At 44.5% G+C, this 25,481-nt stretch overlaps 1 protein-coding gene across 5 annotated transcripts in view; it reads left to right on the top strand.

Annotated features, from left to right (window-relative positions):
- The window catches only part of SERINC5 (serine incorporator 5), a 207,361-nt gene that overhangs the window by 159,937 nt on the left and 21,943 nt on the right, over window positions 1-25,481 (top strand). For all 5 annotated transcript variants that reach the window (XM_060295942.1, XM_060295941.1, XM_030846779.2 and 2 more), the window contains 4 exons: window positions 836-1,003; window positions 19,944-20,122; window positions 20,591-20,673; window positions 22,115-22,208. In XM_060295942.1, the coding sequence (XP_060151925.1) occupies window positions 920-1,003; window positions 19,944-20,122; window positions 20,591-20,673; window positions 22,115-22,208 (440 nt within the window). In that variant the 5' untranslated portion in view covers window positions 836-919. The remainder of the gene's footprint in view (window positions 1-835; window positions 1,004-19,943; window positions 20,123-20,590; window positions 20,674-22,114; window positions 22,209-25,481) is intronic.

Below are 25,481 nucleotides of genomic sequence, written 5' to 3'. Positions count from 1 at the left end.
TGTTGCATATATGTCATTATACATTTATCTAAACCTGTTCAATACACGACACCGAGAGTGAACCCAAAATGTACCGTTCTGGTGACTGATATTGATAACGGGGGAGGCTATACATGTGTAGGAGTGGGGGGCATATGGAAAATCTCTGTGCCTTCCCCTCAGTTTTATCGTGAACCTAAAACTACTCTAAAAAAACAAGCTCTTTAAGAAGAAGAAAAAAATTAACACCAGACCCAAACCTGAAAACTTAATCCCCTATTTTATTTAATATTCTCAAATAAAATTATGTCCTGTTGCATTGACCAGTAAAGCCCAATCCTGCCCCACTCATTAGCCTAAAGCCTACCCTTAGGGGCCTGAAGCTGTGGTCAACAACACACATGTAAGAGGCACCTGTGCCTTTTGTGCTTCAAGTTACCTCCGCCCCCCCCCGCCCCCCCCCGCCCATGCAGTTCATTCTTTGGCTCATGGATTTTGACAGGTCCCTTTCTTGGGCCCAACTTCTTGGTATTCCCGTCCTTCCCACTTCACTTAGTCCTTTTTCTAGTTCTTGGCTTCTTGCTCTTCACCAATTGGTTTTTGTCTAAGAGTGATGACAGTGCTTCAGGTGAAGTGTGCCTTTTCTGTTTAAGTATTGGGCATCTCCCAAGCCATCATGTTTATTAAAGACAATGTCAGACCAATTCTGGCGAAAACTTTGTTCACGCACTCAACTGTTCACACATGTCCTATGGGCAGGACGCCTTGGAAGAACGGTAGCTCACCTGCAGAGGTCTGGGGTAAGCAGGTTTGTGAAGGAGAGGCTCTGAGAGGATGTTTTGTGTTCCTTTCCTAGTTGGCCTGCTGCTGTGGGAATGCTGGCTGCTCCTACTGCTGCGGCTGCTGCCCCAAGATCCGCCAGTCCCGGAGCACCCGCTTCATGTACGCGCTCTACTTCATCCTGGTCGTCATCATCTGCTGCATCATGATGTCCAACACCGTGGCCAACGGGATGAAGGAGCATGTAAGTCACCCCTTCACCTCTTCCTACTGCTGATGAACGGTTGATGAGGGTGTGTGGGAAACATTCAGTTTAGAGGATGGGGCCCACCCACCCCAGGGTGGTTTAGGGTTATACCCGCTCTCCCTAAACTTCCCTGAAGCCTCTTCAGTGCTTTCCTTCCAAGTGGGCGAACCCTTCACCATCTCTATCTTTAGTAGAAGGACAGATGCCATCTAATGCTTTTGGTGCAGAAGATTGTGTGTGTTGTCTTGGCTTCATTTTGGGTTTTTTTTTTTGTCTTTTTTCCTTTTTGGCCATGCCATATGGCATGCAGGATCTTGGTTCCCTGATCTTGGTTCCCTAACCAGGGATCAAACCCACGCCCCCTGCAGTGGAAGCACGGAGTCTTAGCCACTGGACCGCCAGGGAAGTCCCATCTTAGCCTTGTTGATGGCCGTTCCTGATTAGATGTGTAGTCTTTTCTTACAGACCTTTGTACTCTTCCCTTGTCCTAAGGCTGTCTGCCAGTGTCTCTGGTAGCAGCTGTTATATATAAACACTTAATGTAGCCAGTATGGTAAAGCCTACGTAATCCCACAGGTAATGAGGAGTGGGCTATTGGGCAAGTTTTACTTTTCTGGACATGTCACTTGTGGGGTGGGTGTCTCCAGGGGTGAGGGATGGATTTGCTTCCAGCCATTTCCTAGGCAGTGTCTACAAAGGTATCCCTGGTACATGATGCTGATAGAGACACATATAGGGCCTTTTTTCTGGAATTTCCTCGTAGTAGGCCTGATTATGGGGGGAAGTGTTGGGGGTTCTGAGGGAGCCCAATAAATAACACCATCCTTCCGCTCTGAGGTTTTGAACAAATTGACAAAAAAGACTACAGTTTCAGCGGGTAGATGCCAAACATTGCCTTCATCCCCCCAGAAGTTGATGTAAGACATTGTGGCTCGAATCTGCAAGGAAGTGGTCTTCCTACTACTGAACCCCAAAATGAGTTAGACAACCCATCTGGGGACCCCACCTGAGCCAGGGAGCACTTCCTCTGCAGGGGCACAGTTTGCTGGGAAGAGCTGCAGGTGTGTTCTCTGGGGGCAGCTCTCCTCGGAGGGAAAGCGGGAGAAGAAAGGCTCGCCAGCCAGACCCCATTTGCCCCACAGCCTTAGTGCTGAGCACTGCATCTTCCTGGGGCCAGCAGAGTGGGGGGGGGGCAAGGTCAGGGCAGTGCCCTACTGGAAGCCTGGAGATGGCATCGCCAGGAGCAACTCCTGAGGAACTGTTTGTTCTCCCCAACCTTATGCTGAAACTGCAGACTATTTTAAATGCACTCAAGGGCTTCAGAACAATCATGTTTTTAGAAGCACTTGTTGCTTTTATAACTGTGGTGGTATGATCTGGAATATACTGGAACTAATGTGAAAACTTGTGAAGTTTAGATTCTCCTCTGATTGCTTTAAACAGTGGATCTCTGTTCAGTAAGGCCCTGCATGGGAGCCATGGGTCATTCAAACTTGAGAGAAAAGGAGCTTCTAACCCAGAGACAGGTATGAAGTCTGAGGCTTAAAACCAGGTAGAAGTTGTGTCTTATGAGAGCATGCATGAAGTGCTGTGGAAGTTTGGAGGCAGGGAGACCAAGGGCTAAGGCTGCCTTGTTCGTCTACACCAGGTCCTACTCCATCTCGGTGGTGTTTTCCACTCTTCTCTTCTTCTTAACTTGGTTTAATCTTAAATGTTTGTGACAAGAAGTTTGAGAGGAGGAATACTTGAAAGGGTAGATTTTAACTCTTATTCTGAAGGTCTGTTTAATCTCCCACTTCTTACCTTAGCTTTTCAGGTAACTTAATATTCTCTTTTTAAATGAACAAGCATTGGCTTAAGGACCCAGTGTGGGGCTTCCCTGGTGGCGAAGTGGTTAAGAATCCGCCTGCCAATGCAGGGGACACGGGTTCGAGCCCTGGTCTGGGACGATCCCACATGCCGTGGAGCAACTAAGCCCGTGTTCCATAACAACTGATCCTGCGCTCTAGAGCCCGCAAGCCACAACTGCTGAGCCCACGTACCACAACTACTGAAGATCGCATGCCTAGAGCCTGTGCTCCGCAACAAGAGAAGCCACGACAATGAGAAGCCCGCACATGGTGACGAAGAGTAGCCGCCACTCGCCGCAACTACAGAAAGCCCACATGCAGCAACGAAGACCCAACACAGCCATAAATAAAGAAGGAAGGAAGGAGGGAGGGAGGGAGGATGGGAGGAAGGAAGGAAGGAAGGAAGGAAAAATTAAAAAAAAAAAAAAGGCCCCAGTGTGTCACTGTGATAGGAGCTGCCAGTGTGTCCATGGTGCTCTTAAGAAGCTTTCAGTCTCCATGGAATTAGGCTTTGGATCCCAGAAACATAATCTGAAACTACAAATGTATAGTACCTCTTAGAGATGAACCCATCAGAAACATTGTTACTGGAGGTAAAGATAATTTGGGAACCACAGGACCTATTTTAGGATATGACTTTCATAATGATAATTTTAACATTTGATTACCATCCAAGTAACCTGCCTCATGGAACAGTCCCTAACAACTCCAGTCAGTATCTGACTGTTCATAGAACGTTTAAGAAACAGAAGATTTAAAAAGAAAAGAAAAGAAAGAAGAGAAACAGAAGGTGTTGACTGGTGTTGCTAGGGAAGGCTTCGTGGAAGAAGTGACTTGTGTGATGATAATGAATATTTCAATTGCTGATATCTGTTGGGTGATACCATGTACCAGGTTTTATTCTAGGCATTTTACATTATCATCTCAGTTCATGACCACTGTACTCACCTGAGCAGTATTATCCCTGCTCTACAGATGAGGAAACTGAGGTACTGAGTCATTTAAGTACCTTGCCCAAGGTCTCCAGCTCTAAGTGGTGGAGTTGGGATTTGAATTCAGGCTGACTGAGTTCTTAGCGACTAGGCTCTGTAGGTAGAATAAGGACAACACATGTGTAGAAGAGAGGAAACATGGGAAGGTAGAATGACTTACAGGAATCTCAGTGCTAAGGTGAGGCATTTGGCTGTGGTCTTGTGGCAAGTGGGAAGCCATTAGAGATTCTTGAGTAGGAGGCTGTTGTCATAGAAACAGGCTGAGATACTCAGGGGGTGAGCCCAGCAGTGGTGTGTGTGCAGTGTGACTTGGGGTCAGAGCAGAGGGAAGGAGGAAGGGAGGGAGAGAGGGAAGGAGGAAGGGAGGGAGAGAGGGAAGGAGCAACCCCGAGGCCTCACAGAGGCTCTTGTAAATGTTTCTCTGCCTGTTCCCTGAAGGTACTGATTTGAAAATGGTTTGGCTGGGCTTCCTGAATAGGGAATGAGGCCCCTGTGGGTGAAACCAACACTTTCCCATCTCTAAGGCCTCACAGGGGGCCAGCCAGCTGGTCACCAAGTCAGCTTGTTTCTGGGCCTGTAGAATAGAGGCTGGCCTCACCCTCAGGCGGTGCTTGAGGGCAAGCGCTGGAAGGTCCCTTGGGGGATGCACACTGGGCTTCTGCTGCAGTCCTTCCTCCTCCCTCCTCGTTGGCCTGGGGAAATGGTTAAGGGTGTGACAGGAAGAGGGGAAGCACGTATCCTTGTAACAGCCCAGATGGGAGAGCGCGGTTGCCTCCTACCCGGCATCCTTGCCTTCCTGCGCAGTGGCCAGGGCTCCGTCGGGTGTGTGGATTTTGAACACAAGGCAGCACCTTTTCAGTTGTTTTCAGTTTTTGCCTTGGCTTCCCAATGCGGCCTGTGTTGTAGTTTGAGCGAGAGGGAACTGCAAAGAGCTGCTGGGCCAGACTTCGTCCCGCCTCATCTCTCTCGGGGAAACTCCTCTTTCCCGTGAGAACTTCGGCTCTGCTGTGCTGGTTGAATGGGATGCGATTTCTGTCTTCTCCTGGAGCATTTTTCCCATCTCAAAACATACCAGCCATTTTATTGCAGGTCATTCTTGTCAGTGACCATGTAATTCACGCAGGAACAGTCTTGAGATATTTGATGCTTGTGGGGATTAAAAATCCATTTTAGAATGTAGAACAGCAACCACAAAATGGGCGAGAGATTTAAGCCTCCTGACCGGCACCACTAAATCAAGGTGGAACTTCTGTGTGGAGACCAATGATGACACTTTGAGTTTGGGCGTCCTAGGAAGCTGCGCGGGCATTTGGGGAGGGAGGAGAAAGGAAGGCTCTTCTTGCTTCCTGTGGGACAGGAGCCCCTAAGACTAAGCCTGCATTGGAAAAGGGAGGACAGGGCATCTATGTGGCCCTCAGGGCTTCTTTCCTGTGAGCTGTGTGCCAGGCCGAGGGAAGAAGAGCCCTAAAGGTTCCTGAGTGGAAGAATCCATTTTCTCCATCCCGCATTCCACTTGGTGCCCAGGCTGCTCTGAGGCATTGACATGGGTGGTAGGTAGTACCTGAACCTTTGCGTTTTTTTTCTTCCAGAACCAAAACATACCTCCCACATCGTGGAAGACGCGTTTATGTTGTTGTTTTAGTGTGTTTATTTGCTTGCAATTTAAATCTTGAAGAATCATTCCTTGTATTGAGAGGAGAATCTCCTATGATGTTTGTTTTTGGTAGCAATCTTTTTTTGTTCCTTCAGTTGTTTGTTTGTTTTTTTGTTGCCATACTCGGGCCTCTCACTGTTGTGGCCTCTCCCATTGCAGAGCACAGGCTCCGGACACGCAGGCGCAGCAGCCATGGCTCACGGGCCCAGCCGCTCCGCGGCATGTGGGATCCTCCCGGACCGGGGCACGAACCTGTGTCCCCTGCATCGGCAGGCGGACTCTCAACCACTGCGCCACCAGGGAAGCCCCCTTCAGTCGTTTTAAAAGGTGTTAACGTTTTGTTTGTACTCTTACTGAATCTCTTTTGGAGACATGGTTTGCTTTATACATTATTTTCTGCTGGTGGGTTTGGATCAGTTTTCCTCTGAGTGAGTAAGAATGTGGAAATTGAACCATTCCCATGATTGGATGAGAAGAGCTTTTCCGTTCTTTTCAGCACAGGGTGATAATTGTTGCAGGGTAGAGTGGGCCTCAGAGGAGGGTTGGATGAGAGCTGACAGGGCCCAGAGGTGAGGGGGGCTGAGGGCTGCAGTCTCCTCAGTGTCTTAAAAGCAGCTTCTGAATTCCATTCTCTCCCTGGACTTAATGAAAACCCGTTCTTGTTGGTAGAACCCCTGATGCCCCAGCCTCCCCCACTAGCCAGTGATACACCCAGAGACTTCAGGTGCGCCTGGAAATCTCCTAGCTCAGCCATTGTTAAGTTGGCTTACAGGCTCTTGTTAGGCCAGCAGAGTTTTCTTTTTTTAATGTGCACTTGGCCGCCTGCTTCTTGCATTTGGCAAGAAGGGGCTAGCATGCTGTAGCTCGCCACAGGCCCCATCACTGGATGTTTACTTACATCAGGTCCCATACATTTCCCCTTACTTCTTGCCCCCCAAGAATAGCATTTGGATTTGAAACTCCTGAAATAGCTTAAACTCTTTGAGTTCGTGAGTTTCTGAAAAGGCTGTAAATGTCAGAACGGACACCAGGCTTCTTACCCACCCCAGACGGTGAGGGGTAGGGAGGTTGCTGAATGTGCTCGAGTGGTCTTTACAGATCTTCACGCACAGCCCCAGGCCGGGGCCCGAGAAGCCTGTCTCTGCCGTGACTCGTCTACCCTTGGCACGCTGGAATCTGGCATTTTTATCCAAGTGACTATTTAGAAATTGTTCTGGTCACTTTGGTCCACTGAACTCAATGGACCACTCAGTTTCAGGACTAAGTGGTGGTGGGACCCTGATTGGATCTAAATCTGCCCCTCCTTCAGTTACATTCCCAAGTTACAGTCATCACCTCCCCCCACCCCTTTAAAAAAATCTTAAGTAGGTATTCTACTCGCGATTTCTGCAGTTATCATGAAGTCCATAGTTTGCCAGGGAAGGGGGACAGGGATGCATGTTGAGGCTGCCAACTGTGGATTTAGGCCCCTGGAACAGAGGTAGCAGGACGGGCTTAAAGGACTTTTCTCTATTTATTCAGAAAATCCAGTTCTCTCTCAACACATTCCCTAGAGGTGATATATAAATTAGCTTTGGTCTGTATTTCTCAGTCATTTTCACTGTTCATTAGAAGGAGAAGGAGATGTGGTAATGGGAAATTCATGTATATTAGCTGTATTAACATAGATTACGTGGAAGTAGATGGATGAAAATGGAATAAAGGAGGACTGTTTATAGCCAGGCTCGTTCCGAGGCCATATCCACATCTGGTCATCCATTTCCCCCCGCCGTGCCGAGTGTAGTGGTCACCTCCTGGCCTGAGCCTTTCTCCTCTGCCTGCTTTCCCTGAGCCGTGCTTTCATTTCCGGCTTTGGTTATTCCTAATGTTTATCTGCTGGTTGAGGCACACTTTTCTCAGGACAGTGCTGGGGACAGATCCATTCTCCCCCTTTTTTCTAGGTCCAGTGCTGACGACATACTTGCCCCACGCAGGTCATAAAAGGGTTGGGTTTCTACTCAGCATTCAGGCAGTCCTGATTCGACCCCACCAGGCTCCTTGATGTCCTGTTCCAATTGTCTTATTTAGACTTGAGTTGTCCCCATGTCCCTAGCTTCACACGTTCACTTCCCCTCAGACTTCTTTCTCCAGAGAACTAACTCCATGGGTGACCCCATGAGGTTGCTGTTTGTACTTGTATGTCTCCCAGATGATACTCCATTTTCAAATTCTGGAGTTCCCACAGTGTAGCAACTGTAGATGAACACAGAAGCTACTTTCCTTAGAGACGACTTAGATTTCAAAATGCTTTCCTGAGTACACCCTGTGGTCAGTTCACAGTGACATTTAACCATACTTGGGTGGTTCTTAGAGTTGACAGAGCTTTGATCCAACATGTTAGAGATGCTGAAATTTGGTAACGAGCTACTCTACTTTTTTTTAACCTACAGTATGAGGAATATGAAAGCATTATAGTAAGTATTGGTTTTGGGAAAGCCCTCCCATTCCCGTTCCCGTGCCAGTCACAGGGGGATAAAAAAAAAAAATACATGAAACAAAGTTACTAGTTAAAGATCTAGTTAAACAGATAAGAAATGGAAAAAAGGATGCAGCTCCCATTCATAAGTGTTCTGCCCAGTGAAGAGACAGCAGATACTATGCGATGTTAAGTGTCATGCAGAGAAAATATTGCTCTCTTTTTAGAGTATAATTTGGATAAAACATTATTTTAAAGTGGAAGAATCTTGTTATAACCCTAACCACCCCCCTCATTTGACAGATGAGAGGATGTGGCGCAGGGCAGTGAGGTGGCTTGTCCAAGGCCGTGACACCAGGTGGAACTGGGACAAGGACCCAGGACTGCTGGTCCCCGGCCAGGGGTGCTTCTCTGGCCTGTACAACTGGGGTCGGCTGTTGCTCAGATGTTCACAGAAGTAGCAGAAGAAGCCTTAGCAAACTTATCCTTCCTCTTGATTCCTGGTCTTTCTTCTGGACTTGGTGGTGAGGGAGAAGTATTTCCTCTGGAAATAGTACCACCTTGGGCCCTCAGTGGCTTTCTTAGCTTATCTTCCCCACGTGCCTCCTTCCCTTTGTAAAGCCAGAAGCTGGGCTCAAGGGATGATGGTTAGTCTGAAATAGAAAATAGGGGCAACCACAAATCCATCCAATTTATTCATGGGCGTTGCATGGGAAATAGAACCTGCCTTCAAGCTGTGTTTGGTATGACCGTCTTTTCAAAGTAAACAAACAGCAGCAACGAAAAATATTCCAGTTTGATCCCAAACACCATGTAGTTTGTCGCAGCATAGAATGACAGGTGTTCACGCTGAAGCTGGAAAGTCTGGCTCCTGTTTTGATCTTGGTCTTTACTGGTTGAATGTTAGGAGAACTGTGTACCTGAGACGTAGCATCAGGTGTTGCTATCGTGCATTGAAGTTCTAGGAAATAGAACTCTCCATTCTCAGCTGGCATTTTATGCTTTTGTGTTAGAACAAGTGTTGAATTAGCGCCAAAAAAAATATTGCTGACCCAGTTATTTGAGTCTGGAGTATTTTTTTTTTTTTAATCCAGCTGAGATAGAATGCTTTTTAAAAGTCCTCGTTCTGAACAGCAGCTGAGTTCTTTGTACTGTTGTACCTTATATGTGTCCAGTGTATCAGCGAGTGTGTTTCTGAGGTTAAAGGTGGGCCTGGGCCATTGAACTTAAAGTTCTTTGTAGAACACAGAGGGAAGATTCTCACTGTGGCCTGATCAGAGTTTCCATGGGGTGTGCTGGCAGTGAGGTTCCACCTCTTAAATCTTGTGGGTCCCCTCCTCTCTAAATTGGGGTGACCCTGGGGACACATGTTTCCAAACAGTTTTATCTTAGGTCTCAAGTTCATCATCACCTGGAGAAAACAGTCCCTGCAGCCCTCCCATCCCTCGCTTCTCTCATGGCTCAGGCCCCAACCTCCTGCGCTCAGTGAATGCGGGGAGAGTGATTGTGGGAAATAGTCTGGTTCTACAGGCAGTGATTTGAACTAATGTAAACCCTGCTGAGAGCCTTTTTGAGTCTGAACCAAAGACAAAGAGGTTTGATCCTAGTCCAGTAATAATGAGCTTACCAGGAGCCAGAAAACAAGAAACAATAGTTATTGTCCTTGGTCTGGAGGATCTGTTACCCAGAAGCTTTGGGGGAGCATCGGATGTTAACAGGATCTCTGTTTCAGGATCCATCCAACTGTAGGAGGGGTACAATGATAAGATGTGAGAACTGAAGTTTTCCTGATCCTTTTTTCTGTGACCATCAAAAGCACCTGTTAAGCAACTGTCCATAGACGGGACCACGCAGCTCTCTGCAGATAAATGGGACAGACAAGAGCTTATGGTTGGAAACAGCTCTGTTATAAAGTTGGAGCCAGAGGGAACAAATAGCACAATACACAAACAACAGTAGCCTCAGATCGCTGGGAGCAGGAAATATAAATATTGTGAATAGTTGAGTCTTGATACTTGATAACAGAGTTTAAAAGGGTGATCGTGTTACTTGGTTAAACTGTAATCCGAGTTCATGTTTTAAAATATCTTTTAAGTCATGTAATTGATTCCTTCCTCCCTCCCTCCCTCCCTCCCTCCTTTCTTTCCTGCCTATGTAAGTACCAAGCACTGTGGCAGGTGCAGGGGGTGTGGGTGTGAGTAACATACAGTTGTCCTTAGAGAACTGGGCCTCAGGTGGAAAGTGTATAAAGAAGGTGCCCCCAGCGTTAGGCTGCATAGTTAAAAATAATCTGGGGCTTCCCTGGTGGCGCAGTGGTTGAGAGTCCGCCTGCCGATGCAGCGGACACGGGTTCGTGCCCCGGTCCGGGAAGATCCCACATGCCGCGGAGCGGCTGGGCCCGTGAGCCATGGCCGCTGAGCCTGCGCGTCCGGAGCCTGTGCTCCGCAACCGGAGAGGCCACAGCAGTGAGAGGCCCGCGTACCGCAAAAAAAAAAAAAAAAAAAAATCTGAATTCCGTTAGCAACTGTTGGAGACGGTGGTGTCAGCTGTCCCTTCTGTTGACCTTTGGGGTGACGTTAGAACTCAGGAGTGCTTTTTCCCCCGTCCTCATGAGAGACTGGGAGCCGTCCTCATAGGAGACTGGGAGCCGAGGTGAGGTAGGAGGTTTGTAAAAGGGACTGGAGTGTGTTGCCCTCTAAAGCAGGGTTGAGCTTAATCACAAGGGGGGTTGGGCATTTGGGGGGTGTGGTTTTTAAATTTCAGTGAAGCTGTTTATACAGTCTTAAAATTAAGTCTAAAATTATCTCTCTACATGCCGGCTTTCATCAGTGTGGGTTTTATTTTTGGTTCTACACGCCATGTTTGTATAACAGATGTGAGGTTTTTTTCCTACTATGCGGGCTTCTGACCTGCAGAAAAAAAAAAGCATTGAACTCGCAGGCATGTCCTCCACCACCTCCTCCACAAAGCTTTTTTTTTTGCAGGCAGGTAAATTAAAATCCTTAAGCTGCAGCTCTGAAAATGACACACGGGAGACGTACGATTTAATTCTCTCAAAGCACAAGTTCCGCCAGTCGCGTCTCCACTGTTCCTTTGACTTTCGATCCGTGGAGTAAGTCATCACCAGTTGTCATTTGCCTTTGAGATGCTAATTCATGCTTCAGCAGCAGCTCAGCACAGCTCCTCAGCTCTGCTTCCTAGTCCTGGGCGGGGGGGAACTTTTCCTGTAAAGAGCCAGCTAGTAAACATTTCAGCTGTGAGGGCCTTGTGGTCTTTAGCAACTACTCAACTCTGCAGCCAAAACAAAATGCCAGCAAACGAGCGTGGCTCTATTCTCTATTTACATGAACAGGAGCTAGCTGGATTTGACCCACACTCTGCCCTTTGCTTCACTGGCCTGTGGTAGACCTCAGTGGCCCTGTGCCTGTCATATGCAGTTATTCTCCCCTTCTCCCTGAAGGGGAAACTTGAATGGCCTCAACTTTGTGCTGAGGGTACCGGAGCTCCTGATTAAGTTGCAAATGCGGGGCTGTGTGAGCTCGTATGTACTGGGTTGACTAGGCAAGAACAGTGTAGGGATACATTCAGTGTGACACGTTCAACAGTATGATGTCTTACTCTTCCTGGCCTTTTGAAATACGTGGTAAATCATTCACAGGTTAAAAAATAATAATAATAATAATTAAAAATAATAATAATAATAATAATCAGCCCTTCTTCTTAGGTAGCCAAGCCAAGCCAAGCATTTGGTGACTGGGAAGAAGTGGGGATGGAGAAAATGAGTGTGTGGGTACGCCAGTTCTTTGCTCCTGGGGGCCCCCAATTCCTGGTCCAGTGTAAAATGGGAAGGATGCTGGGCCAGAAACTGAAATGTCTGCCTGGCCGGGTTCTCAGAACTAGGATTGGGGAACAAGTGACTAGGGGCTCTCAGAACCTTGAGGGTATAGGTTTGGTAGGATTCAGTCTTTTGGAGGTGATTAGGTTCTTGTGTCCCACCTAAGGCAAAATCACGGATAGTTGAAATGAAACCATGAAAATGCCCGAAATATCCATGAAGCAGAGCACACAGGCTTTGTGTGTACAGCATTTCACTAGAAAGGGAGCTCCTTGCTAGCGTGGATCTTTTAACCTGTTTCATTCGCTGCTTGGATCTCCATATCCTAGAACAGTACCTGTACGTAGTAGATAGAAATGAGTCAGGGAATGAGCAAACCCTGTGCTGTGACGCTTAGGTATAGTTATATAATATATCGTGTGGGATGAAGAATACACACGTAAACTCTAATTTCACTGGGCTTTTAATAATTATTTACAGAAAACAGCCATGAGCATAGTTGGATTTGCATTTGGTATGTCACCATATCAAGTTCAAGAGGAAGTTAGCTGATTTGGTGCTCACTTAGGCCGTAAGCACATCTTCCCACTGATGAGTGGTCTGACTAGAAAGCTCTGCCTGTTTAGACCTTTAGTCCTCTTAATAGAAACTTCAGCATCTCTGTGTTCAAGAGAGAACTGTCAGTGGGCCTTGTTCCTCTCAGGGGCCACAGAGGTCTCTATCAGACCCTGCATGCTGTGGGAGGGAGTGTGGGCCAACAACCGTATTTGCCATCTAAAACAAAGTCCAGGCCGCCATAGCTGCAGTTTTGTCTCTGAGGTTAGGTTTGAATTTGTTTTCTGGACTCAGAGGGCCCCCTGTTTCCACCCCTTTTCTCTTGATTATGGGGGGCAGTGCTTACTGAGGTGCTGACCCTAGGGGGGAGCAGCAGAGACTTTCCTGGCCCCGAGATGGGTGTGTAGGGGGCTCTGTGGGCATCTCTGTGCCTCTCTCCTGCTCTCCCTGTTCCCCCCAACCCTAGGGTTTTCAGAAACCCTCCCTGGGGAGAGTTTGGCAGTGTCGGTTAAAATTTAACCAGTTTTATGACTCAGTATTCATCTTGTGGATGTCAGTCCTCCTAAATGCTCTACATGTGCAGAGAGAGACATGCACAATATGGGAACTAACCATTGTACATTGTTTATAAGAGTGAAAACTCAGAAACAATGTAAATGTCTGCCACTAGCGTCACAGAAACTAAATTATGATTGGTCTGGGTTGTGGATTTCTGTATAGTAGTTAAAAAGGATGAAAATAGATTTATGTGTTGAACATGCAACAATCTGTGAGACGTAATGAGAGGGGAATGACACAGCAAAGGGCCTAAAAGGATACACATGAAAGTGTGACAGTGATTCCCTCTGGGAAGCAGTCAGGTTAGGGTTGGAGTAATGATGGGCAAGGGGATTCAGTTATCTGTATCTGTTATAATTTACATTATCTTTGGCAACAAGAATATAATTATGTATTGCTTGTATAATTGTAAATAAATATATTTTAGAATGATGCTTGGACTCTTATGTTTGCAGTTAGATTTCTTGAAAGCAGGGGTGAAAGGGCTGCTGGGTTCACTTCTGCCTGCTACCCAGCCCTCCTGACTGTCTCCTCTGCTCAGCCTTCAGCCATCAGTCTGGCTTCTGCCCCCATCTGCTCTAGAGAATATTCTGATCACTGCCCCAGATGACTGTTGGCAAATCCAATCTGCGCTGTCATCGCATTGGTGGTATTTGACACACTCTGCTTCTTGAAAGCCTCCCTCAACTTCTCTCTGGTTCTGTACCTTTTCAGTTTCTTCCTTGTTTTTTTCCCCTTCTTCCCAGTCCCCAAATGTTTGCATTCCCCAGCATTCTGGGCTGTTCCCACCTGTCTCCCTCCCCCTCCTCTACCCACATTCCTCTCCAGGTGAGTTTATTTACTCCACTGAGTGCCTCCTTTGCCATCTCTGCTGGTCACTACCAAGTCCTTCTCTCTAGTCCTGCTGTCTTTCTGGAGCACTGCACCCTTGCTTAGCCATCTGCCCACATTTCCCCCGGATACTGGCCGCCTGTCGTTAAGTGAATGACTGCCCCTCCATCCTGAAACCGCTCTTCTGTGATTCCTATCCACTGCTGGGCCGCCATCCAACCAACTGCCAAGCTAGGAACTGGGAATCTTAGTTCTGGGTTCCTCTGCCTTTCTTCCTAGGCCCCATCAAATCAGCACACGGGACCTGTCTATTCCACGGCCCCAAACCCCACTGCCATTGCCTAATTGAAGATTTATATGAGTTTTCGCTGGGATTAACTCTTATCTCTCCTTCAAGATTAGTAACTGGCGTGATTCTTGCTCGTACATTCTGCCTTCATGTTACCTTAATTCCCTGAGCAGATCGACGTTAGCTGTCGCCTGCTTCCCTCCTGAGGAAGAGCCCTTCGTGCCATCATTATTAGTCAGTTCTCTGCAAGTTGTCTTGTTTGGGTTGAAAGCTTATTATTTAAAGTTTGGTTGGAGTTGTTTTCTAACTGTCTAATCATATTTGGGGTGGTTTGATCCTGACGAAATGCTCATGGTGGAGGAGAAGCTGTGAGCACCAGTGCCGTCTCTGTCTTGCATGCTTCCGAGATTCTGGGGAGTTACTATTTGGGGATGTCAAGTTCCTGATGGCAGAGGTGGCAGGGTCAAATAAAACCAGGCTCGGTGAAATTTTAGTTCCCCTTATGGCTTTTAATAATGGCACAACGTAGACTTTTCTTGTAAAAACGTCTAGAAACCCGAACAAAAGAGATGTGAGATTGTTACTGTTTTTAAAAATAGCCCCCCCCCCAAAAAAAAGGGCCTCAAAGGTAATAATTTACAGAGAAATGAGCCTTGGTTGCTAGAGGCCGCTGAGGGGAGGATGGAAGCGGATCTTAATGTTCCCTGTTTCACAGCTCCTGTCCGTGGATGGGTAACAGACAGGCATCACTCTCATGGACACTGGAGTTTTTCCACAGACAAAAAGAAATTGTCTTAGAAAGTATGAAAATAAGTGGAATATCAAAAAGGAGAGAGGGTCTCGATTCTGAAATTCATTTCAAGTAAGAGATACTAAAACAGAACCTACAGATGTGGTTCTTCTAGGTTTTATGGTATCACTCCTGCTCAGCTGCCCAAAGCTTTCTCTGCAGCTTGGTTTCATTCAATGCCCTAAAAATTTGATGTAATGAAATGTAAGACTCATTCGCTTTGCTAATATGCCATGTTCTCATCTCTCCCAAATAATATTTTAATATTATAGGAACACGCCGCTCCTTTTCCTCTTCATTTCTGTAAGAAACACTCCCAAATTCTATACTTTATTTCTAAGTTTGCAGCATGTGGGCCCCTGGCCAACTAGACCTGTAAGCCTTTCTGTAGCTCTTCTATTGTTTGTTTATATTTATCTACCTGAGATTGAAATTGTTTTGGAGGCATAGCTAGCCTCTCTTCTATATAGATGAGTTACAGGGATTTTCTAGCTTCCATCTCTTTGAGCTTAATACTTGTGTTGATGTTTCAAAATGTCTTCCCTGATTTGGGAGTTCAGACGTGTTTTCTTTTGGGTGGCAACTAGGTCTCTGAAAGATAGGTAGTGAGCACTGTTTTTTAGAACTCAATTCTTATACAGGCATACCTTGTTTTGTTGTCCTTTATTGCACTTCTGCAAATACTGCGTTTTTTGCAAATTAAAGGTTTGTGGGAATGCTGCATCTAGCAAGTCTGTTGGTGCCATTTTCTCAACAGCATTGTTCACTTCATGTCTCTGTGTCACACTTTGGTAATTCTCACGATATTTCAGACTTTTTCATTATTATGTGATCAGTGATCTTTGATGTTACTGCCATGACTCACTGAAGGCTCAGATGATGGTTAGTGTTCTTTTAGCAATAAAATATTCTTTAATTAAGGTCTATACACTGCTTTTTTTTTTAAAGAAAAACACATAGTGCCATTGCACACTAAATAGACTGCAGTGTAGTGTAAACATAATTTTTATATGCACTGGGAAACCAAAAGATTTGTGTGACTCGCTTTATTGAGACATTTGCTTTATTGCAGTGGTCTGGAACTGAACCCACGATATCTCTCATGTATGCCTATATATATGTGCCAGGGAAGGATTCATCTTATTGAAAGTTACCCGGTACGGTTGTCTGTTGGTATCTGTGGGGGATTGGTTCCAGGACGCTATCGGATACCAAAATCCACCAATGCTCAAGTACCTTATATAAAATGACATTGTATATTACTTAGGCACATCCTCTTATATTCTTTAAATCATCGCTAGATTATTTATAATATCTAATACTATGTAGATAGTTACTGGTACATGACAAATTCAAGTTTCACTTTTTGGAACTCCCTGAAAAATAAAAAAATTTTTAAAAATATTTTCCATTTGTGGTTAGTTGAATCCACAGATGCAGAACTGGCAGATATGGGGGTCCAACTGTAACTTTCAATATGAATCCTTTGTAAAGTGAATAGAGCATCTACTGAGTTCTAAGATGTTCATGTCCCCCCATGTTTAAATCAGTATGCATCAGCCAATCAGGGGTTCGTGTAATGTGCCTAACTCCCTCCCCGAGAAGTTCTTTTATAAAATAGTACCTTAGAGTTAAGGAAGTTTACTTAATGGCTACTATGGATTAGGAACTGTGACGAGCACTTTTTACAACGACTCACCGATTTAATTCTCAGGGTTGGAAGTCCATGTGAGCTTTTTATTTTTCCTGATAATTTGTGGCTCTGAGTTTGGTTGCTTGAGGCTTGTGGGGAAACCGTTGCCCTTGGGTCTGTACAGAACCAACACAGATGCAGCGTCCTTGGATGCCCAGAACCAGACATAAGAGGTAACACCCTTAGCAGGCCTGTCCCCTCTACCCCATGGTGTGGAATCTGTGTGTAATGAATGTTTTCTTTTTCTAAAACCGGGATGGAGCTTGGAACAGCAAATATTTAATCAGAGCAGATTCCCCTCACTAAATCTTGCCAGCTTGTTCAACTCGGAGATTCTTTGCCTAAAAATATTCACCATGTACTGAAGGCTAAATGACTAAGTCACCCACAGAGCATAAAGCAGGTCTTAGTATTTGGAGCAGGGGGTTGTTTGCCTACTGATATTTTGGATGAAGTATGCAGTGCCACATACTCACCCTTTGATGAGCCTAAGGGCCTCTGGCGGTAAACAAGGGTTTTAGGGGAGGGGGGATTTGTGGGGGATGGTAGGGTAGGCGTTCAGGCCTGCTGGCAGTAACGTTCTTCTTGAACTGATCTGAGAAGAAGAGAGAAGTGGGTGTGGGGTAGGGAGGTGGAGAAGAGTCTAATCGGGAAAGATGGGCTGGTGTAGACGAAAGGGATGCTGCCATGCACGTGTTACAGTGGAAGTGAGGGCGGTGGTGTGCAGCAGGGATTAGCTTTGCTGATAGAGTGGGACACGGAAGGGAGGGAAAAGAAGAGTTCCATGAATATTACAGAACAGTAAATCCCATATGAACAAAACAGGAGTAAGTGAGGTGGCATGGCGCCTCCTTTTACAGATTTAATGCAATGTTACCTCCTTATTATCGGTACCACTCATACGGGTGCAGCTTTTGTTTCCTGCTAGAGGCTCTGAAACGTTCACTTGTGTGGCATCCCCCATCACTTCAGTATATGAGGATCTTAACCATGTGAGTTTGCTCACTCACTGTGAAACACTGCTAAAAGTTCAAGGTCCTTCAGAAGCCCCTTCCTGACTTCTCATTACCTGTGTGAGGGCACTTCCTGTATCCTGTATCCTTATCGCTATACTGAAGCAATTTCCAGACCAGCCGTTCTCACTGGGATGCTTCAAGGCGCTTCCAACCCTATATGTTAAAAGCAAACTCCCGATCTGTTCTTTTCAGTTCCACTCTTCATCCTCTGCCAACCCTACTCCCCCACCACCCCAAACAGCTTTAATAAAGCAGAAGAGAACCCTCCCCCCATCCTTCACAGTCCTGCCAACTATGACTTCTAGCCACAGAATTTCTGTTTTCTCTGCTAGTAGTTTACCTTCTTCGATTGTTATCTGGACTGTTAATCCAGTGGCCCTCTAATTTATCCTCCTGCCTCAAACCTGTCCCTTTCCCATATGTTCTCCACTCTGCAGCCAAAGGCATTCCAGCTTAAATAGTTGTTTCCCTTACAGGGTGGGAGCCAGACTCCTTAGCATGGCATACACCTGGCCCTTCCCACCAAGACCCTGCCTTCTTTTGAGCTTCATCTCTTGCCAAGGAATGCTTTTTTAGCATAAATATGTCCCATGCAATATTTAGTCTAAGTATGTCCCAAGTGTTGTTATATTAAAAAATTAGTTATTATTCATCCAAAATTTAAATTTAACTAGACATTCTGTATTTCATTAGGCTTAGTATTTTACCTGGCTTGCTCAAAAATATAGTAGTGTCTCTCTTTATGCATTTATTTCTTGCTCTGATCAAAAAGAAATTGGAGTTGCAGGAACTTGCTGACTGCAAAATATTTGGCATTTCTTTATGAAATCTTTTTGTTTTTTTGGCTGTGCCACGTAGCATGCAGGATCTTAGTTCCTCGACCAGGGATCAGACCCGTGTCCCCTGCAGTGGAAGTGGGGAGCATAACCCCTGGACTGCCAGGGAAGTCCCATGAAATCTTTTATAGCTATTCATGGAAATGGAGCTATCCTAATAGGGTCTCAGTATTAATGCTTTTTTGCCTGAGACACTAATTTTGAAAAACATGCTTTGTTTGGAAAAGCATGTTTGAGATTCAGGTGTAGTAATGATTGCAGCCCTTTTCTGAGGGAGGGAACCCTAGTGGAGGAAGATGAACTGCAATTAAGTGTAGTCTTCCTTCTGTTTACGGAAATCTTAATAACCTCCACTGTTGTTGTTTCTTTAGGATATTTTCTGGAGAAGAAACTAAATTATTATGCTTCAGTTTTACCTCTAGTTTTATGTCATTTTTTTTCCTGGTTTTTTTTTTTTTTTTTGTCTTGTGAGTAAAGGCTGTAATGTGATTTTCAACTTATTTTCTGTTCTAAAGAGTGTTCAGCTTTGATGTTGGTAAGAAGCAAGTTTTCTTTTTAACACTGACTAAATCTTTATTTTCTGACATTAATAGAAACGTGCTGCTTGTTCTCATAATGTAAGATTTTAATTATTCTGATAATGTAAGTGGGTTTTACATTAAAACCTTCTAATTGTACTAGAATAAACCATTATCAACATTTATCAGAAGATTAAGGTCCGTAAATAAAGAGCTCCAGTGGATCAAGAAAAAAAATCCAATTAACTGCCAATTCACAGAGAATAATACAAATGGCCATAAATTTAAGAAAAGATGTGAACCTTACTAGTAATGAGGAAGACGGACATTAAAACAAGATAGTGGTTTTTAACCTTTAAATTTGGTGCTCAGGTTGGGAATGTGAGCAGTCTCAAATGTTACTGGTACGATGTAAAGGCAGCCTTTAAAAGTGTGATTTGACTTTATCTCTTGAAATTTTAAAATGTAGATACTACTTGACCCACTGATTTCATTTCCAGGTCAGGAGCTTATCCTATATAAATAATGGCATATGTGCAATTATTCTCCATATTTATGCATTTCAAGAAAAATCTACCCGTGGGACTTCCCTGGTGGTCCAGTGGGTAAGTCTCCGAGCTCCCAATGCAGGAGGCCTGGGTTCGATCCCTGGTTGGGGAACTAGATCCCACAGGCCGCAACTAAGACATCTGCAGGCCGCAATGATAGATTCCGCATGATAGATTCCGCATGCCGCGACTAAGACTGGCGCAGCAAAAATGAATGGATGAATAAAGAAAAATATACCTGTGTATTATAAGTATCATTTTTTAAAACTCTGATGCTGGATTTCAGAATTCCTTAGGAGTAAGTGGAGGTGGAGTGGTATGTTATGAGCACTGTATTTTTAAGAAAGATTCAGAGAAAGAAAGAGGTCTTTGGAAGAGAGACTTTCTTCTCAGTCTTAATTTCTCTCTGCACATGGTGTATTTCACATTGGATTTTGACTTGTAGGCTGAAAGAACACTCCATTGGCAGCCCTTCTTTTCCTAGTTTTAACAAATTACTTTTCCTCTTTTTCTTCAGATCCCTTTTTTCGAAGATATCTGTAAAGGCATTAAAGCTGGCGACACCTGTGAGAAGCTGGTGGGGTATTCTGCGGTATATAGAGTCTGTTTTGGAATGGCCTGTTTCTTCTTTATATTCTGCCTCCTGACCTTGAAAATCAACAACAGTAAAAGTTGTAGAGCCTATATTCACAATGGGTGAGTCTTTGTGGGTATCCTTTCACCCTTCCTTATATTCAGAGCAACATTCCAGGACCTCTTTCACTCTTCAGACCCTCTGACTGCTTTCCTCTAGTTGAAATTGTTGACACCGATTTTAGGGAAGGTGGAACTTATACTTACCACACAGTGGCCTAAGAACTGGAATCCTATTTGTAACACCTGGTACCATAATGAGAAATGCATTGGAGATAAGAGTTTATTTCTTGTACCAAGAGCTTCCCCCAGATCACTTCCACCCCTGCAACAAAATGGTCTTGCACAATCAGAGGCCACACCGAAGTCTGTCTAATTATGGGAAAAGGCAGTCTCCAGTCACTTAATTACTTCCCCTCCATTTGGAGAGAACAGAATCATGAATTGACACGCTTACCTCTAAGAGGTCTTTTGTCCTTCCTTGAATATCATTTAAATACATTTCCTTTTTTTTTTTTTCTTCCCCTCCAGCTTTTGGTTCTTTAAACTTCTGCTGTTGGGGGCCATGTGCTCAGGAGCCTTCTTCATTCCAGATCAGGAGACCTTTCTAAATGGTACAAATGGGGCATTGGGGGTATCTGTTTATTGTGTTTTTATTCACTTTGTAAAACTGTTTGAAAGCATAGTCCAGGGTGCCTTTGATATTGTAGGTTACTAACTTTCTTGTAGCTTAAAAAAAAAAAAATCCTGCCTCAGCTGCCCACACTTCACCCACCCTCTGTACTTCCTCCCTCCCCACCCCACACCTCCACTTCTCCCTCCCTGGGAGGGGTGAGAGGACCTTTAGTTACTCTACCGGTTGAAGAATTGAAATTAAGGTTATTAGCCTGAAGGGAAAATGAAGCACTTAAAACTTGTTTGAAAACTAGTTTAGCATGTCAGCGTGACCCAGGGAGACCTTGTTCTTTCTGAGCACTGCACACAAACCCAAGGCTTCTCAGCAGCTTTAAATCTGCTGTAGCTATAATGGGGTAAGAAAGGCATCCTCCAGACCATTTCTAAACTTGCCTTATGTGAAACTGTGCAACACTGAATTATATCCCTTATCGATAGAACCTACCAAAGTTATTAAATATAATGCATTCAATCATAGCTGAAACAAGGGGCCCTTCTTCATATGAGGTAGGGAGGAGGAAAAAAGCCTGAGTTTTAGAGGTTCAGAACACTGTTCAGACCCAAATGGATTCACTTTCCTTATTAAGATAGTAAAAATACTCACATTGTGAATAAGGAACAGCCATAGTCCCTCAAATAGCCACATATCAGGCTCCAGCTAGTTTCTTAGGGTCATACCGGTTTTATGTACTCCTTAAGGAAGTTGTATCCAAGTTGTCTTTTTACCTAAAATACTGGTAACTAGTTTTCTATTCTCCACAGAGGTCCTTGTATATATTAGAGTAATATACTTAGAATGGGATGGGACCTAGCTGTCCATCCTCTAGCCCAGCTCAGTTGTATTATAGACAACCCAGAGATGTGATGCGCTTATCCAAGGTTTGGGCTTCTCTGTGGCCGAGCCAGAAGTAGAACCTGAGTCCGTGGCCCCCCCATGTGAACCTCATTTCCTCACTGGACATTGGTGGGTCTCTATCCGGTGAAATTTGAATCCTTGGTTTTTCTGGCATTGTGTGATTTTACTTTTAAATTGAGGGTCATTGTTGATTTTATGAATTACTGCATCTGTTAGGATATCTGGCATTTATTTATAGCATGGAGGTGAAGCTTGGATGCTGTGGTGCCAGATTGCCTGTGTTCACATCCCAGCCCCACCCTTTACTGGCTATGGGACCTTGTCAGCTTACGTGTAGACTCTCAGTTTTTCTCATCTGTAAAGTGGGTGTAATAGCAGTACCCACCTTGTAGGGTTGTGTGGGAATTAAATGTGTTACTGGTACAGGGAGCCTGCAGTAAAAATTAACTGTAGTCATTACTCTCATTTGAGTTAAACACTTGGGACGGTCACCTCATCTCCTTTCGGACGGTCTTCTTTTGCAGCCTGGCGCTATGTGGGAGCCGTCGGAGGCTTCCTGTTCATAGGCATCCAGCTCCTCTTACTTGTGGAGTTTGCACATAAATGGAACAAGAACTGGTATGTGCTTTTATGGAGAGCTTCCACGTGAACTCACTCTCTGACTCAGAGAAAGTGCCCATGATGACAGGAGCTCTACCCCGAGTTGTATTGCCAGCGATTAGCAGCCTGCTTACACCAAAAACAATTTTTGCTTGTTCTCTCCCTTCCCTCCTGCTCTTTGGACCTCTTCATTTACTCCTCTCCCATACTGTTTTTCTCGCCTTTCTACTTTTCCTTTTTCCACTTCATTGCTTTTCACTCTTTGGCTCTCTTTTCCCTGCACCCTCTCATTTGGGCTCTAAGACTTAGCCACACTCAACCCCACTGCTGGCGCCTCACAGCCCCTGCTCCGTGCTTGCATTAGTGGCTGAATATTTGGGTAGGCTTTATCTTAGGCTCCCATCCATAGGAGATTAAAAAGAAAAAAGTACTTTGGAGCTGGAGGTTCATTTTCTGCAAAGAATATTCAATGAAATAGTGCTTTTCTTTTTAAAAAAATTTTTGTTCCTTCTCAACTGCCTAAGAGGGGAAGGACCCCTTCATTAGGAAGATCTGTTGTTCTACCTTAGAAAGCCTTCCCGACTTTAAAAAAAATACCCTTTTTAAGTGCCTTGAAAATAGAGTTCACATCCTAGAATACATGGGGAATGCCAAACTATTAATGGCTCGTTTTATTTCTTGCTGAGCCACATTGAGGAAGTGACAGCTAAACAGGGGTCCAGCTCCTTCGGTGCTAAGGCCAGGTTGACTCTCTTTGTGACTCTGGGCAAAGCACTGAAGTGCTCTGTCTTACTTTACTTATAAAATATGAATGAAAATAACTGCCTGCTATATCCAGTAAGGCTTTTGTAATTTTGTAGATTTTGTAGGCATCATGTTATTTTGTACTGTTTGGGCGGGTATCTGAAAGTTCTATATGAATGTGAATTTTATTTTTTATTTTGGACAAAACAAAATATACTGTCCAACTTCTCTCAAAACACTTTTCATCCTGATTATATTCCTCAGCTTGGTAGTAGTAGTAGTTGTTTTGTTTTGGTCTTGTTTTTTTGAAAATCGAATCATGAGATGCCTGAGTGAAAAGATAGGTTAAACATTTTATTATTTGGTAAATATTGGAGTAAGCACCCAAATACCAATTTAAAAATGTTTGCAGCACATTGAATAGTCATACGGGTAGCGCTACAGGCGTGTTTTGGTATTTTTTCAAATCTTTATTTTTGGGGAGGGGGGGCGGGTGCCGCGCTGCGCGGCATGTGGGAATCTTAGCTCCCTGACCCGGCATTGAGCCTGTGCCCCGTGCATTGGAAGTGCAGAGCCGTAACCACTGGACTGCCGTGGAACTCCCCTCAAATCTTAATCTGTATGATAATACAGATTTCTAGGTCTGAGTACATATATAAGTTTATTATTGCATGCTGTCCTGCATTTTGAGTCATCCCTGAAACCTAGTATGTTTGGGGCTTCTACTAGATCTTGTTTCGAGGCAGCAAAGTTTTCCTAAAGATAAGTCAAATGGTTGACTATAGTTTTATGTGACCCTGTTCTCAGTTATACAGAAGAAATATGGACAATAAGTTGGAAATGCATTTTAATTGATTAAATACCATTCTTTCCATCGATGATAATTCTTTTTTCCGGGGGGGGGGGCGCGGGCGCTGTACCATGTGGCTTGTGGAATTTTAGTTCCCAGACCAGGGATCAAACCTGGGCCCTTGGCTGTAAAAACGTGGAATCCTAACCACTGGACTACCAGGGAATTCCCTGGTGATTCTTATGTACTTTCATTCTGAATTTTTTATTTGACAAAAGGAATGCATCACACTTTTTTCTAAAATTTTTACAAATAAACTTCGAGTAAGGAACTTATGATAAAATACTAATATCTTTGATACTGAGTGCCTGACTTGCCCATTAAATAGTATGCTTCCTTGAGAATACTTGTGCTTTTTTACTCTGACTTCAATGTTTTGATTGATTCTGAAGCCATTTTCTGGGACTAATTATCGATGCCAAGTTTTAACGGGCATTTTGGAAGAGTTTGATTGCTTTAAAAACTTTCCAGAAACCACCCAATAGGAATGGCTTAAGAGCTTTGCAACGATTGATGTTGCTGTTGTCCCGGCTTTGAGGCCAGTGTCCCAATAAAATCTCTTTTGTCCACATACTCACAGCTGGTTGGTCTGCCTAAAATTAGGATTAAGCTAGGAAATGTACAAGTATTGTTATTTTTATGTAAATTCATCTAATTTAGTTTAAGAGTTTGTCCGAGCAAAAATTGATTCAAATTGGGCGCCCTCCAATCTGGCAGATAGAAAGGAGCTCCGAGGAGCTGTACAAAATAAAAGACGTTTATAGGCAGCAGAGAGCAGGGACAAGGAAGTTATATTAGGCAAAAAAGCAGGTTGGTTATTGTGAGGTAACTTCCCTTCAGGGGATGGCAGGCATCTACCAGTTAGGTGACATAACTAGTGCTAATCAGGGGATTCCTGATTGACTGGTTTAAGATTCCGTTTCTGGGAGAGCTGAAACTCTAAGTTGTGTTGGTTTGGTGGTGTGGGGCTTAGCATAAGCGACTCCTTTCTAAGCCTGTTGTCTTGTTTTTGACACTTTCTAGGTCAATTTTTATAATTCGAAGCATCAGTTCTATATTAAAACTGAAATAACAAAAAGTAAACAGTATATTTAGGTGTTTCTTTTTTGGAGGGAGTTGCATTTTTTTTAATTAATTAATTAATTTTTATTTTTTTTGGCTGCATTGGGTCTTTAGTTGCGGTGAGCGGGGGCTACTCTTCATTGCGGTGCGCGGGCTTCTCATTGCGGTGGCTTCTCTTGTTGTGGAGCACGGGCTCTGGGCACACAGCCTCAGCAGTTGTGGCTCACGGACTCTACAGCATAGGCTCAGTAGTTGTGGCGCACGGGCTTAGTTGCTCCGCGGCACGTGGGATCTTCCCGGACCAGGGCTTGAACCCACGTCCCCTGCATTGGCAGGCAGATTCTTAACTACTGCGCCACCAGGGAAGCCCTATTTAGGTGTTTCTAATAAAGACCCATTTTCTAGATTTTATTTATTTATTTATTAGATTTTATGGATTTTAAATTAATGTTGTTGTTGGGTTTTGTTTACTCCTAACCCTCACCCGAAGCCTGAGCCCAGACATCTTTCCTAACCTGATAACCTGCTTGCTTCTGTGTCCATACACTCCTCCCCACTGCCCGGTCTTTTTCTAATCTCCATCCAAGGGCTTCTTATTGAGCACTGATTCAAAATTTTTGGACTATTAACTGTGT

This window comes from Globicephala melas, chromosome 3, assembly GCF_963455315.2.
Source record: "Globicephala melas chromosome 3, mGloMel1.2, whole genome shotgun sequence".
Taxonomy (NCBI): Eukaryota; Metazoa; Chordata; class Mammalia; order Artiodactyla; family Delphinidae; genus Globicephala; species Globicephala melas.
Note: the sequence above shows the minus strand (reverse complement) of the source record. Positions and strands in the feature narration are given on the sequence as shown.